Below are 17,550 nucleotides of genomic sequence, written 5' to 3' on the forward strand. Positions count from 1 at the left end.
TGTGCGTCCTCTCTCTGCGGCCAGATGAATTTAAAAATCAGTCAGTGAATGAAGTGGCACCGCAGGGCCAGAAAAAGGAAAGGCAAAGCAGCTCCAAGCTTCTTCTGCTTTGTTTTATCGGAGCGGAGGGCAGACTCCAAACTCCACGCTCAAGTACTAAGTACGAGATAACCAGCAAATCATTAACCTCAGCAGCACAGGTTTGACAGGAACATCTGCTATCCACAGATGCAGCCATGTGTCCCCTTTTTAATGAGGCGGTGCAGCGTCTGAGTCTGCGCGAGGGCTTAATCAATGAGACAGGGTTATCTGATTGACTCAAGTCATCAAGTAAGTGAGACAAGCCGTCTGATTTATTTCAGCTCCCCAGGTTATTCCCCTCACTGATCAGCAGAGTAAAGTTACTTTAAAAATAAAAGTGCGAAAATATCAGAATGAACCCGACAATGAGTTTAAGAGAGAGAGAGGGAGGGAGAGGTCCTCGCGTTAAACACCTTTCACCTCATTTCATCTGCAGTGAACAGTCGAGACTTTGTCGTCGAGTCTTGGTTGGAGGAAATGGGCAGTCTGTCGGAGAAACCAGCCCCGTAGCTCAGATTACAGCATCTCAGTGTGGGCTGTAAAAACGCAAATTTCTACTGTGGGCCCGAATATTTAGTGTGTGGGTTATTACCGCGATATATAACTGTACATGTGTAGTTTCCCTCGTGCAGATGCATTAATTGCTGCAAAACTCAGTCTGTTTAATGAAAGCCTCTGTTGATTAAGGACCTACCATTTGGAATGGCTCCTGTAGGCCAGACTGTGTTTCAACTGAGATCCGTTTAGATATTTAGTGTTTATTTGGCTGTTTGTTTCTTAGCAGAGCCTGAACACTAAAAAAATATCGGTTGAATTAAAAAGATAATAGTTTCTAGTCATGTATGAAAACACATCTGCCACTTTGTGACTGTAAAGGGTTTTTTTCTTTTAATTTTACAGCCTTGTTGTCTCTTGAACTCTCTCTTTATTGACAACAACAACAACAACAACAACAACAACAATAATAATAATAATAACAGGTTAATAAAAGTAATTTTATCACATATATCAATGTCAGAAGAAAAAAACTTTATAATCAAAAAAGCAAAACTCAAAATGAAAAAATAGCGCATTATTTGCTAGGCAGACGTGTTGTTGTGGAGAGATAATGCAAGTATGGAAAATATCCTTGTAGAAAATCGTGCTGTGAAACAAGCCATGCCATTGTTATAACATTTACCACGTGGCTCCATTGGTAGTGGTTTACACATCTGCTCACAAGTCAAGTCTGTGACAGCACTGAGCAGCTCCTTCAGTGGGAGACTGCGGCACCCACGGTGTGGGACGGAGAGATTTCGCAGGTCTTTCCTCCCCACTGCTGTCAGACTGCACAACAAAGACTCCAACTGATCAACACACACATCCACACATGTGCAATAACACTAATGTGCAATAATCTTTTCTGGCATCGTTGTATTTTTACTGAGTTGTATATAGCACTTGTATTCTATTTTTATCTTATTGCATATTTTATTCTACTGTATATAGTATTTTATTTTATTCTATTCTGTACAGTTGTATACTGTATTTATTCTTATTTTATTTTATTCTAATTTTTGCTTCATAACTTTTGCACTGTCCACTTCCTGCTGTGACAAAACAAATTTCCCACGTGTGGGACTAATAAAGGTTATCTTATCTTATCTTATCTTAAAGATTCCAGGTTTAATTCTGGAGACACACATCAGCAGGAGGTGGGTGCACAGTGACCCATATTTATTTTATTCATAAAAAATAAAATAAAATCCGTCATGCAGAGCTACCTGCTGTGGTGACCTCTTGTGAATAAGGGAGCAGCTGGAAGTAGCCTTACTGAGATGAACCCAAAAATGTCTTTTTTTAACCAGTAATAATAAAATATCTCATGACTTTTTTCAAGCAAACAAGTGAATCCTGATGCATCAACGCTGGATGCAGCAGTTCCAGTGTAGCAGTGGGGATGATGGTGATGATGATCAGTATGATTTCTATAAAATTAGATTTAAAAATTACCTCTTTTTATTTCATAATTCACTGATAACAAACTCCAACAACTGGAAAGTAAATACTGTGAACTATAGTCAGCAGCCAAAAAAGCTGTTAGGCTTTTCTGGTGGACTCAACATCTGTCACAGATTATCTGCAGATAAGTGAGAAGGATGTGTGTTATGGCCTGTGGCATACTGACTAAAAGTAACAGTACAAACACAGGTACAGAACAAAAAAATGAGTTTGGATACCTTAGATAAAGCAGAAAAAATTACAATAACAAGACCAAATAGGGTGGCTCTTTGAGACACAGATTTTACTAATGTCTTAATATATCTTAATATTGCATACATATTCATTGTTAAAATTTAAACCTACATATTATTTAAATGTATTGGCTTGTTTTCCAAGTGAAAAAAAAAAGATGTCTTGCCATAAGAATCCATCTATTTTCTTCAACTTATCCAGTTCAGTGTTGTGGGGATGGCTATCCCAGCAGTTACAGGGCAAGAGAAAGGGCAAAACCTTGTACTGGTCACCAGTCTACTGCAGGAACAGCACAGAGAGACAGACCCTTCATGCTAATATTCACACCTCTGAATTTTGACTTGCCAGTTAACCTAACCTGTGGTTGTTTTAGGATGGGGAGAACATGTAAACTCCACTCAGAAAGGCCCCAGCAAACTGGTGGATTCAAATACATCCACTTTCAACAGGTCAGCAGTCTATCGTAGGGCTAACGCAGAGATTTATAATCACATGTATGGGAATCACGAGTAAACCTAACAAGCATGTCTTTACCCTGTGGTAGGGAGCAGCGTACCCAGAGGGAACCCACGAAGAGAAAATGAGAACATGCAAACTCTGATTGATGCAAGATATTTTTATTAATAACAAACAGCCATTCCATTTATAGTTGTTACAGCTGGAGTTTATAGTTTCTGTCAGTTGCTGCATTTTTATGACATAGACATGAGTTTTAATTATTCAGTGACTTCTTTCACATGCAAACAAATTGCAGATGCTGGTGTCCCCACACTGCAAAAAGGAGTTACGATTATGTTATTCATAGAAGAAGAATTATAGCCTTAGCATTTTTCCATCCACCAAGATTAGTTTAATGATTTATTGGTCGAAAACTGACGAAAAAGTCTTATAACATAAAAAGTATTATTGCTACAAGTGTGGTGTGTATTGTCAATATACAGAAAGTACCATATAAAGATTTAAATTGTCATGTCATTTGACATCTGACCTCTACTTCAAGGTCAAAATGATGATACGATATAGAGTTATTTAAAGCTACGTTCCTTACTGCCATTGTTTATAGTGATAATTTCCAGGCTTATAGGAACGACATATGGGGATTCTAAATGTCACATTACTCTGGAGCTCTGACCTTTTCTTCAAGGTCAAATAAGGTCAAACTTTCACAAAATAAATACACTGTAATCTTTATATAAGTTATTCACATCCAGTTATTTACAAATCAGTACCTCTTTTCCATCGCCTACTCCTACATAACATTTAGCTAAAATATCAAACAACATTCAAGTAAAAGTAAATACTGCCCAGAGTCTGAGCTGCCTTGGTGGAGGTTTGCTTTCTCAGTGTGCTTCTTGGAAATCTGGATTTAAAAAAAACAAGAAACAAACTCCAAACAATGCCATTAGATTGGCACTCATAATCAAAGTACAGAAGAGTGGACACGTTTGAGAGGAAAACTGATTACTATTAACTGATTAGTGGGCACGTGTCAACCTTTTTTTCTCTTTACAGCCTGAAAAGGATCAAAAATCACACTGAGGCAGATAACACCCAATGTATGCCAAAGGTCAGTTCCTGATAACTCAGAAAACAGATACTGCATGCTGGTTATCTGCGATATGTTGATAGAAAAATAAGTGTATGTGTGTGTGGTTCTAATCTAATTAACACATGTACCATTGCTCTCACTAACTCATCTGAAGGCTAACATCATATTTGAATACACACCTAATTTGAGCATTTGTAATAGCTAAAATGTAATCATAAATAATTACTGAGTAGCACAACTGAGAACACATAATGTACTGGTGATTGCTGGCTAGTGAACAACAATGACAGCAGCTAAGCCACATTGGAGTGTATGTGTACTTTATATGAAAGTTAAATCAAGTTACATCCAACAATTGTTACAGGATCCAAAACTTTTATTTTTAAAATCCATATCTCATAGTTAAACTTTATTTTTCAGATATTATCCAAAATCAAACTTTAAATTGAATTTTAAATGGTATGTTGTTACCTCCATGTGTTGACTTAATGGATTACGGGACATAATCAATAGTTTCAACTACATGTTGAAATGACTGAGCTAAAACACTGAAAGGATCTCATCTACCATGAACTCAAATTTTCTTTAAGGTCATTTAAAAGATGAATACTTAACTGTTTAATTCCAGCAAAATCTGAAACTTGTCATGCTGTGTTGTCATACTCACCAGCTACCTTATTAGGTACCCCTTTTCAGCTTCTCGTTAATACAAATGTCTAATCAGCCAATCACACGGCAGCTTTTAGGCAAGTTGACATTGGTCAAGATGACCTGCTGAAGTTCAAACTGAGCATCAGAATGGGGAACCAAAAGTTAAATTTCTGGCTCGACTTCACCTACTTCAAAGCTGTGTGAAAAAGATCAATTTTCTAACGAGGCTGAAGCTACAGCAACACTTTAATACTTTATGATGCATTTTTTAAGCTTCAACATCATCAGAATGGGGACAAAAAAGCGATTTAAGTGATTCTGAACGTGGCATGGTTGATGGTGTCAGACAGGCTGATCTGAGTATTTCAGAAACTGTTGATATACTGAAATTTCTTCACACAACCATCTCTAGGGGTTTACAGAGAATGGTCTGAAACAGAGAAAATGAGCGGCAGTTCTCTGCGTGAAGATGCCTTGTTGGAGGAGAATGACCCAACTGCTTTTAGCTGATAGGAAGGTAACAGTAGCTCAAAAAACCACTTGTTGCAACCAAGGTCTGCAGAAGAACATCTCTGAACACATAACCTTTTAAGTCTTGAAGCAGCTACCGCAGCAGAAGACCACACCAGGTGCCACTCCTGTCAGCAAACATCAGAAAACTGAGGCTACAATTCACAGATTCACCAAAATTGAACAACAGATGAGTTGAAAAGCAGTTTTGATTTCTACTGTAAGATTCGGATCAGAATTTCTTGACACACGTTTGGCCTTTTAGTATCAGCTAAACATATTTTAAACCCCACAGCCTACCTGAGTGTTGTTGCTGACCATGTCCATCTCTTTATGACCACAGTGTTCCCATCTTCTGATGGCTCTTCCAGCAAGATAACACACATTATCACAAAGCTCAGGTCATCTCAAACTGGTTTACTGAACATGACAGTGAGTTCACTGTACTCAAACGGCATTCATAGTCAACAGAGCTCAATCCGAAAGAGTACCTTTGGAAGGTGGTGGGACATGAACTTTACATCATGTATACAGCTGACAAATCTGCATCAACTGTGTGATGCTATCATGTTAATATGGACTAAAACCTCTGAGGACCTGAGCACCTTACTGATTCTGTGCCACAAAGAATTAAAGGAGCTGAAGGTCCAACCTGGTACAAGGAAAGTGTGACTAATGAAGTAACTGGGGAGTCATTTTCTTGACACAAGCCACAGCAGCGCTTTTCCTATTTTTTCTTTCCCACCCATAACAGGCTCACTTCTCTGCTAACATTTTGACCTCAGCGAGGGCATAATCCTGGGGTTGTCGACCCCAGCATATGTTTTAATATTATTATTATTGCTTGAGTGTACCACGCCTTTAGTTTCAGTATATGAAAACCGTACGCAATTAAACCTAAAAATATGTGATACCCACAGCTGGAGACCAGTTGGAGGGTTATTGTGAAAAAAAGGTCCAACATATATTTTGTTTTAAACACAAGATGGAGGTAGTGAGTTGTCATTCACCCAGTCACACTGGAGTACAATTCCTCTGCAGCGCTACCATTAATTTTAGTCTGAGGTAAGTGTGGTGTCAGTGTAACATATAATCCAGACAAAGTATACACAGAAATAGACAAAATAATACAAAGAACAACATTTATTCAGATGTATCTACATCTCATCACAATCCAGTCATTTACAAGAATCAGGAGTACACGTGAAAGAAAAGTGTGGTTATAATCGGGAGTATGTAGAAATCGCAAATATGGCACTAAGTGGTAAGTAAACAGATATCTGACACCATTTTGGCATTCTAACATTTTCTCAGTATGAGATTATACACTTGGTAGAAACCAGAAATACATTGATTAATATCATTTTGTCATCAGCTGCAGAGGAAAAGTTCACAGGTTCACACGTCCTTTACATTAAATGGCTTTTTTCACTCTGTTAGGAGAAAACTTTGTGTTATTGTTTAATATCACTGAATTTGAAAAACAAATGCTGATGACAGAGCTTGCGCGCTCTACTTTCAAGTACTGTGCGTTTGGAGATTAAATAATTTACTTCTATGTTCAATTAAGTGCTAACAAGCAGTAAAAGAAAAAAAAGAAAAAATCTAACAAATAAGGGTTTTCACGATTTCAACACACTGGCCACAACTAAAAATAAAGGAAAATTAATGACGGTATGACAGAACACTAATGGACAAAAAGATTGTGTGCAAAGAAGGTAACTACACTAAAAATGTCCCCAAACCCATTTTCAAGGTGACACTTATGAAGTACCAGGATGTTACATAAGCATATTATGGAAAGTGCCCCCTCCAGTGGCTGCTGCTTGACCAGATAACAGTCTGTCATGAAAAAAAGCCGAACAGTTGAAATGAACTTCATTATCCTCTGTCCTCTGTGAAGATTAAAGTGCTTAAGGCTGAGTTTTGATTAGATGCCACATTGTTGGGTTTCTGTCAGTATATGTATTACATTATTTTGTCATTCTTTCCAAGAAAAGCAAGTTTACAAAGCCGAACACATCCATCACGTCTCTTCGTGAAACTACACGGTGACTACATCCCCCATAAGTCAAACTGCAATCTGTAACAGTGTCCACATCTAAAGTTCGTTCTCTTAAGTAGACTCCATCAAACATTCAACAAAGTGCTAACCAGCCGATTCACTCGAAATTACTATTTTACAAATGCTTAAAAATACTTAACACAGTTAGAAGCCGATGTCCTATCAGGAGACAAAAGGCATGCAGTGCATTTCCAGAATCACTTTTATCTTCGTACACACCCTTTACATGCAGCTGTTAAAAAACTGCAGCTGTGAGACATATAAAACCACAGACCATATTCTAAATGAAGCACTACCTCAGAGAAACGCTGTCTCCGCTTGTTATCTGGGCAAAACACATTATCTTCCTGGCTTCTTCAACACAGACTTTACTGTAACTGTAGCTTATACTGAAATATTATTTTGCATTGTTTTTGTGTGTATAGTAGTATATTTCAGAGGGGGGGTGCTTCATTTAAAATACAGTAACTCTAAAAATAATTCTAAATTTACTATTTACATATGAGCGAGACTCTTCATACTGCACATTTTAGCTGACTAAAGTACTTCCCTTCAACGCTGGCATCCGAGCCGCAGAGTCCTGTAAAAATTAAATAAAATAAAAAAATAAAAAACATCGGAGGAGATTGATAATTTATACTGCTATATTGATCTGAAAGCGCTTACCTTGTACATCTTTCTTGCCTTTGAAAACTCTCTGGAGGTCTTAGGTAAACAAACTGCACAAAAACAGGAAGCAGATTTATGAATCGGAGCAATAAAACAACCAAGACAATAAAAAGCACAAGCAAAATAAACTTTGTTTGCAACACTGTGAAGCAGAGGGTTAGTTAATACAAGATGCTTATTTTGTGAATTATGATCCCATATAGAATGAAATAAATAACCAAGATGGCGACAGGAAAACGCTGACTAAATAGTCAACCTTCAAAGCAGGACTTTGCAAAGCAGCGGGTGATGGTGGTATTTAGAGGTTTGTGTGGGCTGCAGCACATTTTCAAGTTTCCAATTAGGTGGATGTTTTTTAAGTTTTAGAATAACTGGGGCAGCTTGTTTCGTTACATTACACTTGCCATTAGCACTGTAATACCGATGACACTGTTTGTGATTCTTTTTGTTTTTAAGTTTAAGATGTTTGCAACAACGTTTAAATTTTTCATCAGGGCGCCTTTCTAGCCTGATGATGGTGCTTTGCAGAAAGTCCCTGAATAACCAAAGTTACCACAAAGCAACTCAATATGTGACAATTCACACAGTTATCTCACTTGGAAGCAAAGATATCAACCTGCTGGTGTTAATACAGGGAAACTCAGGCAATTTCAAATTCAGGATTTCATTTGTGGACCTGGAATGTGTTTTCAAAACGTTGTTACGTTTATTATTATATTACATGTTTATTTCATTCTGAACCATAATACACCCAAAGCCAACTCTACAGCCGCCAACTATTGATTTTTAACAACGAAATCATGCTTATAAGTTATTGACGTGACACACACATTTGACATGACACACATAATGCATCATTTTAGATTGAAATAATTCATGACAGTAGGAGTTTATTCTGTTAAACCTTTTTTTAGTTCCAAAACATTTTCGGGGCATTACAATATCTAGTAAAAACGGATACGGAAAGCTTTTGCCAGGCTTGCTGCACTTTGTGTGATTCATCTTTCCATATTTAGTGGTGACTAAATAAAATTTCGTTGCCGATACAAATTATCGTCACCACTGAGTTACATATGTTGAACATGACACATAAAAGCAAAGATACGCTATGATCATTATAGTCAGGTACAACTGTCATTTTAAAGAGGACTAAGAAAAATTGAAACGATAATAAACAAAAGAATTATAGTACAGTTTAAAGCAAAATACTTTGTTGTGCTTTTTTTTTTATTGTTAAGTGTTAATATAGTCCAAATTTATGAATACCAATAGTTGTAAAGCTTTTCAAATAATTAAAGCTTTTGTGCAACTGTCCAATAATTTGTATGTTCTTCCATGTCAGGGTGTTGCAACCATAATCGTGAGACTTTTATTATGAAGGTTTACATACAAAAGTAATAACAGTGAAAAGGATATTTCATAATACACAAGCAGCCCTGCCCATGGGGACTTTATGGCTGTCTGAAGAGGTTTTTAGTGCTCTCTTAAATATGGAGCCGCTAAATTTAACTCATGTAGGTTAATATGTTAAGTTAAATTACAAAATAAACCCCTACAAGCCGTGAACTGATTTACAAAAATTATGCACTCAGACACAAAATTTTATGCGTCACCCTGATGACCCTTGCTACCTACCAGCTCTCTCTCACAGCCTCGATGTCACTCACGAGATTTTGCGCTAAACAGATGCCAAAAATCTAAAAAAAAAAAAGAAGAAAACAAATTGTTAGGTAATGGAAAAAAATTACAAAAGCTCAGATGTTTAGGACAAACTGATCCCCACCTGCAGTAATGCAATCCCAATAAATATGCCTGCCACCACTGTCAGGTTATCTTGAAGCCACTTCTCAAACTGTGGTACGCAGCCTTTGATATAGATGAAAGACCTCTGGTCAGAGTCCTGTCAAAACAATTACAAGTCAAACCAATACTACAGCGTGATAATCAAGTTCATCTGAAATATATTTGGTTTTATTTTGCTCCACGACACTTAACAACACAGTTATTTTTAATAGCACATGATTCCCCTTTTCATTTTGCGGTTTCCCCTAAAAGCCCTCCACAGCAAAATGCCTCTGATCCAGTGTTACGTAGTCGTTAACACACACTCGGCTCACTGTTTTCCTCCTCTGACTCTTGTTAAAACCGCTTCACTCTGGCTCACATTTAAAGTCAAGAAAACAAACAGAGCCTTTTTTCCTTACATTACGCTGGCCACGCAGTAAGGCCAAAGCTAATGACAGGCGGGGGAGGGGATTTCAATTCCCATTGCATTGCTGCTGCATGAGTAATGCCACAAGGCCCAAAGTGTTGATGGAGAGCCAGCTGCTGTATTTTCACGAGTGAGGAGTTGAGAAACATACTGAAAGAGGAATATTGTGTCCAGGGTGGAGCAACTGATGACCTCATATAGCCATATAAACCTCCCTGAGGCAAAATAAGCCAGAGCAATTCATGGTTTCTACTCTTTTCTATTCCTTTTACTTTTTACATCAGGGTCTCAGTCTCGGTGATAAATTTAAGTTTCCGTTTGTAGCTCACCGGTTTTGCTCGGATGTCGTATCCACACTGAGTGTTAATGACGTCCTCCTGTGAAGAGAAGATACACATGCATTTTTAGATTAGCTAGAGATTCTAGACTGGCCTTTACAGTGAAAAACAATAAAACATGCATACACATTAAAAACTGTAAAACTAGATGATTGTAAGTAAAACTCACCAATCCATGGTTATACAGTTACTGTGAAGATTTTTGCATATAAACCAAGGATTTGTTTATGTTTGCTTGCCTATTATATTCTACTTGTGAAGATTAAACGACTCCAAGTTTGGTGTGCAAGGATGCATCTGCCTTTCTGGTCAGGTTAACCTTTATAAGACAGTGTGGGACCACAGGAGCAGAAACTTGAACTACAGTAACATTTAACTCCCAGAAGTCAAATTTTGTTCTCTTAGACTTCTGAAAACAAACAAAAAAAAACTTTAGTGGGCAGATCATTAAAATAAAATGTGTAAAACACCGCTGACAAAGGGCAATGTTTGAGAATAAAGTCTGGTGGAAATCTTTTCCTTAATGGTCAGCCAAAATGAAATGGCTTCACTGGATGTGGCGTCACAAACAGGGGGGGGGGGGGGGGTTGCTTAGCAGAGGTTTCTGGTAAACCTTTGCCTTTTCCTTAGATCCATAGAGCAGAGGAAAACGTTTAAAAGAAGTCAAACTTCCAGCAGCACTTGTAGCAATGTAAAAAAACCACTAAAAGTATTTCAGCTTTTGGATGTCATTTTTATGGCATTTAAAGATGCTAACAAAACTAATTTTTAAATGTCACCTTTTATTTTAAATTAATACTTTTTGATGGAAAGCTAGCAGCAAAAAAAACAACAACTTTCAACTGACTTGAAACAAATGATAAAGACCTGACCTGAAATATAACCACAAAAGACACCTGCTGCACAACCCAATTAAACACAATTAAAATAAAAAAAAAATGAAATTGTTTTGATATGGTAGACACATTAAGAGCACACGGTGCCTTTGAAAAACAACTTTTTTAAATCCAAGTGTTTCCCTTTTTTTCCCTTATAGAGAATGACCTTGGTGGGGCAGCGTGTCCTTGGATTGTCAAATAAAACCCTTCCTGAGTCTGTTTTTCTGAAGTAAAGTGCTGTCACTGCTGCGCACAGTAAGCAGCAGTTAAGAGTATTTTTCTGCCAAAAAATGCCTCGGTCCAGAGTCCCACCCATCCGCTTTCAGACTCTGACTTGCAGTCAGGGCCTGACACGACTAAACACAGCATCCTGAGCGTCCTGTTGGATGCAAGCCATCGTTGCTGATAGCGTCACTGCTTCTTCTGGAGAACACAGATAACAAGCTGTCTGTCACAAGAAAGCCCTTCACAACTTCCCCTCAAGTCTTGGAGTTACAGCATGTTAAAAATTATTTTAAACTCTAACAAAGGACACAAAAACACCCACAGCCACAACGTTATCTTGTGATAGAGAGACATACCGCTGGATCTTTGGTGCAGCAGGAAAAGGGCACTCCACATTTCTCACGACTCGGGTTTGAATCAGTACAGTTGAAGTAGATGTTCAAATTCCAGTCATCAGCCCCAAAAGCTCCACAACACTCCCACTACAATAACATATATCACACATACAAGGTAAAAATACTAGAAAGAAATCGGTGCCACAAATAAAGAAACGTTGCTTACATATTCCTGGGTGAAGTCGATCAGGTTCTGCAGATCAATGTCATCTCTGTAGGCCCGTATGTTGTTATTAATGAAAAAATTGAGCTGGTCCTTGATCCAGTCTTTGAAGACAAAGGCCAGGACTCCAGCAGTCAGCTCAAGAAAGAAAATGATGCCCAGAAACACGGAGAACTGAAAAACATGAGAATTTTCTGAATTTAACAACTGTTATGAAAACAAGAAATATGAAGAATTATAGATTTCTGAGAAAGCCTTTAACAAACATACAAACTTGAGCAGGAAAGAGTTTTCCCGCAGCGCTCCAATGCAACCAGCAAACCCGAGAATGAACATCACACCACCCACGACAAGGAAGAGCCAGACAGGGTCAAAGCCCCCCAGGTCAGTGATGGATGAGATGTTGGACAGAACACCCTGGGAGCAAAGCAGGTGAGGTCAAAATCAACTGAAAAACCACTGAAATATCACCACATTGCTAACATTCTTCCCAGGTAAAGTAATAATTTTGTAAGCATGTTTAAAACCCAAATTTCATAAAGTACAATCCAAACCAATGTAAGCAGTTATTTAAAAGAATTTAATAATAAAATTATCAATTGTTTTTGATTTTTGGGAACAAGCTAATTTACTCTTGCTCAGAGCGAGCAAATGTAAATATGTTTTACTTAGCTTAGCTTATCATATATTAGCTAAGATTAGCTTCCTGGATCTGTACAAAGCTAACCAACCTAATCTGATTTTTCAATTTCTGCAGTGACAAAGCAAACAAGCTCTAGCATGTAAACCAGTGAGCTATAGATATGCTATTAAAGTTGTGTCAGAAGTTTACATGCACCCATCATGTTGGTCTTTTATTGTTTTCTTTGAACTGCTCTTTTACCAGGGTAGAATAATTGTATAGCAAAGTCTAGGCCTATTAACTTGGTAGTGATCATGACTGACCACAACTAGATCACAACTTTATCAGCATAAAAATGATTTGTTTGACAGCACTCACTGAATTCTTCAATACAACAGCATAAAAATCGAAGGAATTCAAATTGGGTAGATCTCTTGAAGTCATTTCTAAACAACTTCACATTTCAAGACTATCAGTTCAAACAATTCTATGTAAGTATAAGTTATTTGGATGTGTCACCACATCCACCAGTTCCAGCTAAAGTCTGGAAAAAGATCCAAACTGTCACACTCAGGTGAAAGGTAATTGGTTAGGATGTTCAAAAATTAAGGTTCAAGCCTGCTATGAACTGGAAACTGCTGAAACACCAGCGTCACTGTCTACAGTCAAGCAAGTGTTTCATCACAGAAATAAGCCCCTGGTCCAAAATCAACACTTTCAAGCTCGATTGAAATTTGCAGCTTTTGACAAGTCAAAAGGGCAATGATCCCAAACACACATCAAAACTGGTTTTGGGATAGATAAAGCAGGCTAACATTAAGCTTCTGGAGTGGCCTTCCCAAAGCCCGACCTCAACCCTTTTGGCTATTTATGGACTAAGCTTAAAAGCCAGGTCCATGCCAGGAAAAAACAAAAAACAATTTAAATGAACTTTACCAATTCTGCCAAGGTGAATGGTCAGAAGCTTGTTGATGGCTACCAAGGTGCAACTAAGGAACATTTGACCAGATATTATTAATATGTATATATTTGAACCTGCATTTATACTTTTGACCCTGTGTGGATTAGAGAAAATCCAAATAAAATTTAAACCTGTGCCATTAATTTTTTTTCCTGAAGATTAAAGGTACATACTGTACAATAATTCTGTGCTGGAAAAAGAACACATTCAAGCCCATGATGAGTGTATAAATACCTCTCACCGCAGCTGTATGTAGATTTTCTTACCTCTAGATAGAGCCTGGCTAGCTGTTTGTTTTTGTCCAAAGCTAACAGTCTAATTTAACCCACACTTTTTACACCATACATTTGACATTATATTAATCTTAAAGTTAATCAACTCATTATAATAATTCAGCAGTTAACAAATAATTAAATAATATTAGTTGTAGTCACGTATGTAGGATGAGATAACAATCAAGATCTTCAAATGTACTTTGGTGAAACAGTGCTCTCTGTAGACTGTCTGCTTTTTGAACTCTCAGTACACAATGAACAAATCTGTGAAATGCATCAGATCAATTCATAGCCCATTGTTCATGAGTCCCACAGGAAAGCACAGCATTCCTTTCTGATTCAGTAAAGCCACTGTGACCATTCCTTGCACACAGTCAAGTATAAACCACAACGATATGCCGGGTTTATGGAATATTTGCAGATACCTGTAAGTAAAAAGCTTCACAGAAATAAGTCCTGCAACTTGTTATTACACATTAATACACGACTAACCTTTTCACTCCATGCCCACAAACCAATGGCAAGAAACGCTACTCCAAGGAACTGACAGAGGCAGAAAAGAGAGAAACAAGAGAGCAGGATTATTTTGCTGTGACTGCTACATGTAGTCATCACACAGACGCACACTGACAGAAACCACAGAGAGATTTTCCTGGCAGTGGTCCATTACTAAATATTTCTCATCCCAGTCTGCAGGATCAGCAGGAGGCTTCCACATTAGAAAGCATCTTTAAACAGCTTGACTGTACATAACTGTACGCCACAGTGTAGAAGCAGTAATCGGGATTATTATTACTATGACAGTATTATGATTTAATATTTTATGGTAGTTTGTGTTTACAAGACTTTTTAAATCTTGTGCTAATTACTTTAATATGTTTTTAATAAACACCTTATTTATTTGTCACATTTCCATGCCTTTTGTTACTTTCAAATTCACTTGCAGTGAGTTTTGGCTTTCTATTTGAAATAACTTTTTTACATCCTACTCACCACAATGCACTTTAAAAAAAAAAAAAAAGCATAGAGACAAACTCGGCAAAAAATGTTTACACTTCAGTGTCTACTGTGATACATCTTCACTGAAAAACCATGACAAGAGAAACTTGAGAAAAACGGTACACTTTATAAGCCACTTCATTTGTGAGGATTTCAACAACAATTATTGTTGGTCCAAATTTTTATCCAAGAACACCTTCACTAATAAAATTAAAACCCCACTAACATACCAGGACTTTAACAAGCACTAAAATAAAGATGAGAAATAATAGTTTTTTAAATAACTGATTTTAACTGAAGTCTTTTGTTGAATTAGACCCATTTATTCACCAGATAGAAGCACTAAGGACTTTTTTCAGATTAAAGATAATGAACTTTACAGACCATCTCAAGTATTGGTTTGTGAGACAGCTGTTAAGGCAGGGGAACAGTTGTTTGTGACATAAGCAGCTTCTACTGATGATACCTGAATGACACAAAGCTCAAAGGGGCCGATTGCTGTACAGTTGGCTGAGAGCTTTTCCACAGCCCAAAAGGCCTTTGTCTCTATCAGTCCACGATACGTGAAGAACCACTGGGCACACCGATGCCATTCATGGTTTAAGTAGTATGTGCTGAATTGAGTGTATTTTTTAGCTTCTTTGTTTTATTTAACTTTTTTATGTCAGCTAGCACAAGTCAAAATTACTGATATAAATAGGTGAATAAAAAAGATAGGGGCTTGGGCCGAAAGTCCCACACTCCCACACTGCAATGACTTACCAGGACACTTGAATTGTTACTAATATCATCAGAGATGTTGTCAGCATCTGTGCTTTCCCCACAATAACAAGACAAAATCCCTGCTGTTAAAAAGGCCTTATATGGCCAACGGTGCATATCAGTAGGACTGCTACAATTTACTGTATCTGTATATGTATTTGTATGCAGACAAAAGTAGACATGCCCATATTTAATCCATCCAAAGAACATGCCGTATATGATGATGTGGAGCAAGCAGTTCATTTGTTGGCACCAAATATGATAATGAACAAATGTCTCAGGCAGCACTGGGGCTCAGTGGTTAGCACTATGGCCTCAAGGGGAGACGATCCTGGGTTCAGACGCAGGTATGTCCCTTCTGAGTGGCCGGTGCATGTTTTAGCCAGGAGCTCCTGTTATCCAAAAAGGTTACTGCTGCATAGCTCTGCCCGATACACCCTCAAAAACAAAATCCTTACTCTCAACGTTTTCTTGAGCGTTTAGCATCAGTACATTATGTGAAGTTTTATTCTACTATTTGGACCAAACTGTTTATTGACTGACGGTTAAAAAAATATGACAGAACAATCAATGATGAGCATAATGTCCCTGCTGTCTCTTATTCAAACCAGGCCACACTATTTCATACATCACTTATAAGTTAGGCATTGTTTTCTGCGACCAATCCTCTATATCCACTGATTATTCTACTTACTTTAATGCAAGTACTGGAGAAGCAGCCAATATCAAACCATTAACACTTGGACTCACTGACAGCGTTTTTGCTTTAAATTAGCTAAAACAATGAATCAATCAAAACAGTCACTGTTTAACTCGATTAATCGCTGCGGTTCTACGAGAGCATCGCTCTGTTAATAACTTAACTAACCATTAGTAAAGCCTACCCCACCTTCCCTCATCAACAACCTGTGAAAAAGCACCCATGCAGGTTATTGTTTCAAGCCAGGAACTGGCGGCCCACGGTGACTGTGGGTTTAAAAGACGGAATGTTTGTTTTGTTTTGTTTTTCCCCTGCGGTTTCACTCATGCATATAGAAAAGGTGACTGCTGTTTTCTCAACCTAAACATCACCACAAAAAAAGAAGAAAAAAAAAAGGCCTCAGCTGAAGGCTACGGTCATGTAAACACGCGATGATGCCGAGAGAGAGAGCTGTTCTCACTCTGATGGAGGACACACGAAAACAAAGCGGGCTGATGGGTGACAGGGAGCAAGTGCACAGGAGCAAAAGAGAAAGTGGAAGCGAATCGAAACCCAGGAAAACATAGAACACCACAACAAACACATACGCACACATAAATGCACCTCACAGCTGCTGATTGGGAACAAAGACGTGTCAGCGTGTTAAACTGACGATGGCAGGCCTGAAGTCGCAAACAGCAGACGGGGGACTTACCCAGAATATAATGTTGAATCCGAAAATGAAATACTTGATGCAGCAGCTCACTTCGTGAGCCTTGAAATGCTTTCCTGACATCATCTGGATGGATTTTTTTTTTTTCCTTCACCGCCTCTGCAGCGAGCAGGAATCACATCTGCAGCTGTTCTGTTTGGCAGCCGGGATCCTCTGGAAACACCCTTTAATTATTTTTTTTACGGGCTCAACACATGCCGCCGTTTCTAGCGTCTAATTATTAACACCATCCTGATTTTGTGCGGATAAAAGTCGCAGATGAAGCCGTCGGGGAGCGTTCACAGTCCGTCGGCGTCCCTCTACAGATCTCAGCTTTTACCCTGCGTGGATCCTCAGAGGTGTAACGCTGAAATAAACCACACTGAAGTCAACCAGATTAAAACCGACGGTCTCCTATCTGACCCGTAATCTAGACATGGCTGTTATTTGATTGCCATGTCTAGGAACCAATGATTTCCTTTAGTGATCTGAGAAGGCGGGACTTCCTCCATGAGAGGGTCTCTAGCCCCATTACAGTGGGAGATAGTACTGGTTACGAGGTAGTTAAT

General features: G+C 38.2%; 1 protein-coding gene across 1 annotated transcript; it reads right to left on the reverse strand.

Annotated features, from left to right (window-relative positions):
* Window positions 1-6,151: 6,151 nt before the first annotated feature.
* On the reverse strand, window positions 6,152-17,431 carry LOC134629160 (tetraspanin-5). Its single transcript, XM_063476214.2, has 10 exons — window positions 16,985-17,431; window positions 14,322-14,372; window positions 12,242-12,388; window positions 11,975-12,145; window positions 11,770-11,895; window positions 10,302-10,349; window positions 9,544-9,660; window positions 9,396-9,457; window positions 7,758-7,810; window positions 6,152-7,671 (listed from the first exon to the last, which is right to left on the reverse strand). Exons 1-9 carry the CDS (start codon window positions 17,066-17,068, stop codon window positions 7,798-7,800), a joined length of 819 nt encoding a protein of 272 aa, XP_063332284.1. The 5' UTR covers window positions 17,069-17,431; the 3' UTR covers window positions 6,152-7,671; window positions 7,758-7,797.
* Between the last annotated feature and the right edge of the window lie 119 nt (window positions 17,432-17,550).

Source organism: Pelmatolapia mariae, linkage group LG6 (genome assembly GCF_036321145.2).
Source record: "Pelmatolapia mariae isolate MD_Pm_ZW linkage group LG6, Pm_UMD_F_2, whole genome shotgun sequence".
NCBI classification, from domain to species: Eukaryota; Metazoa; Chordata; class Actinopteri; order Cichliformes; family Cichlidae; genus Pelmatolapia; species Pelmatolapia mariae.

Coding starts and splice junctions, on each gene's coding strand:
- LOC134629160 (XM_063476214.2), bottom strand. CDS start 17,068: ATGATGTCAGGAAAGCATTTCAAGGCTCACGAAGTGAGCTGCTGCATC. Junction 11,896..11,974: donor TCGACTTCACCCAGGAATAT/GTAAGCAACGTT, acceptor ATGTTATTGTAG/TGGGAGTGTTGTGGAGCTTT. Junction 10,350..11,769: donor GCTGCACCAAAGATCCAGCG/GTATGTCTCTCT, acceptor TTCTCTTCACAG/GAGGACGTCATTAACACTCA.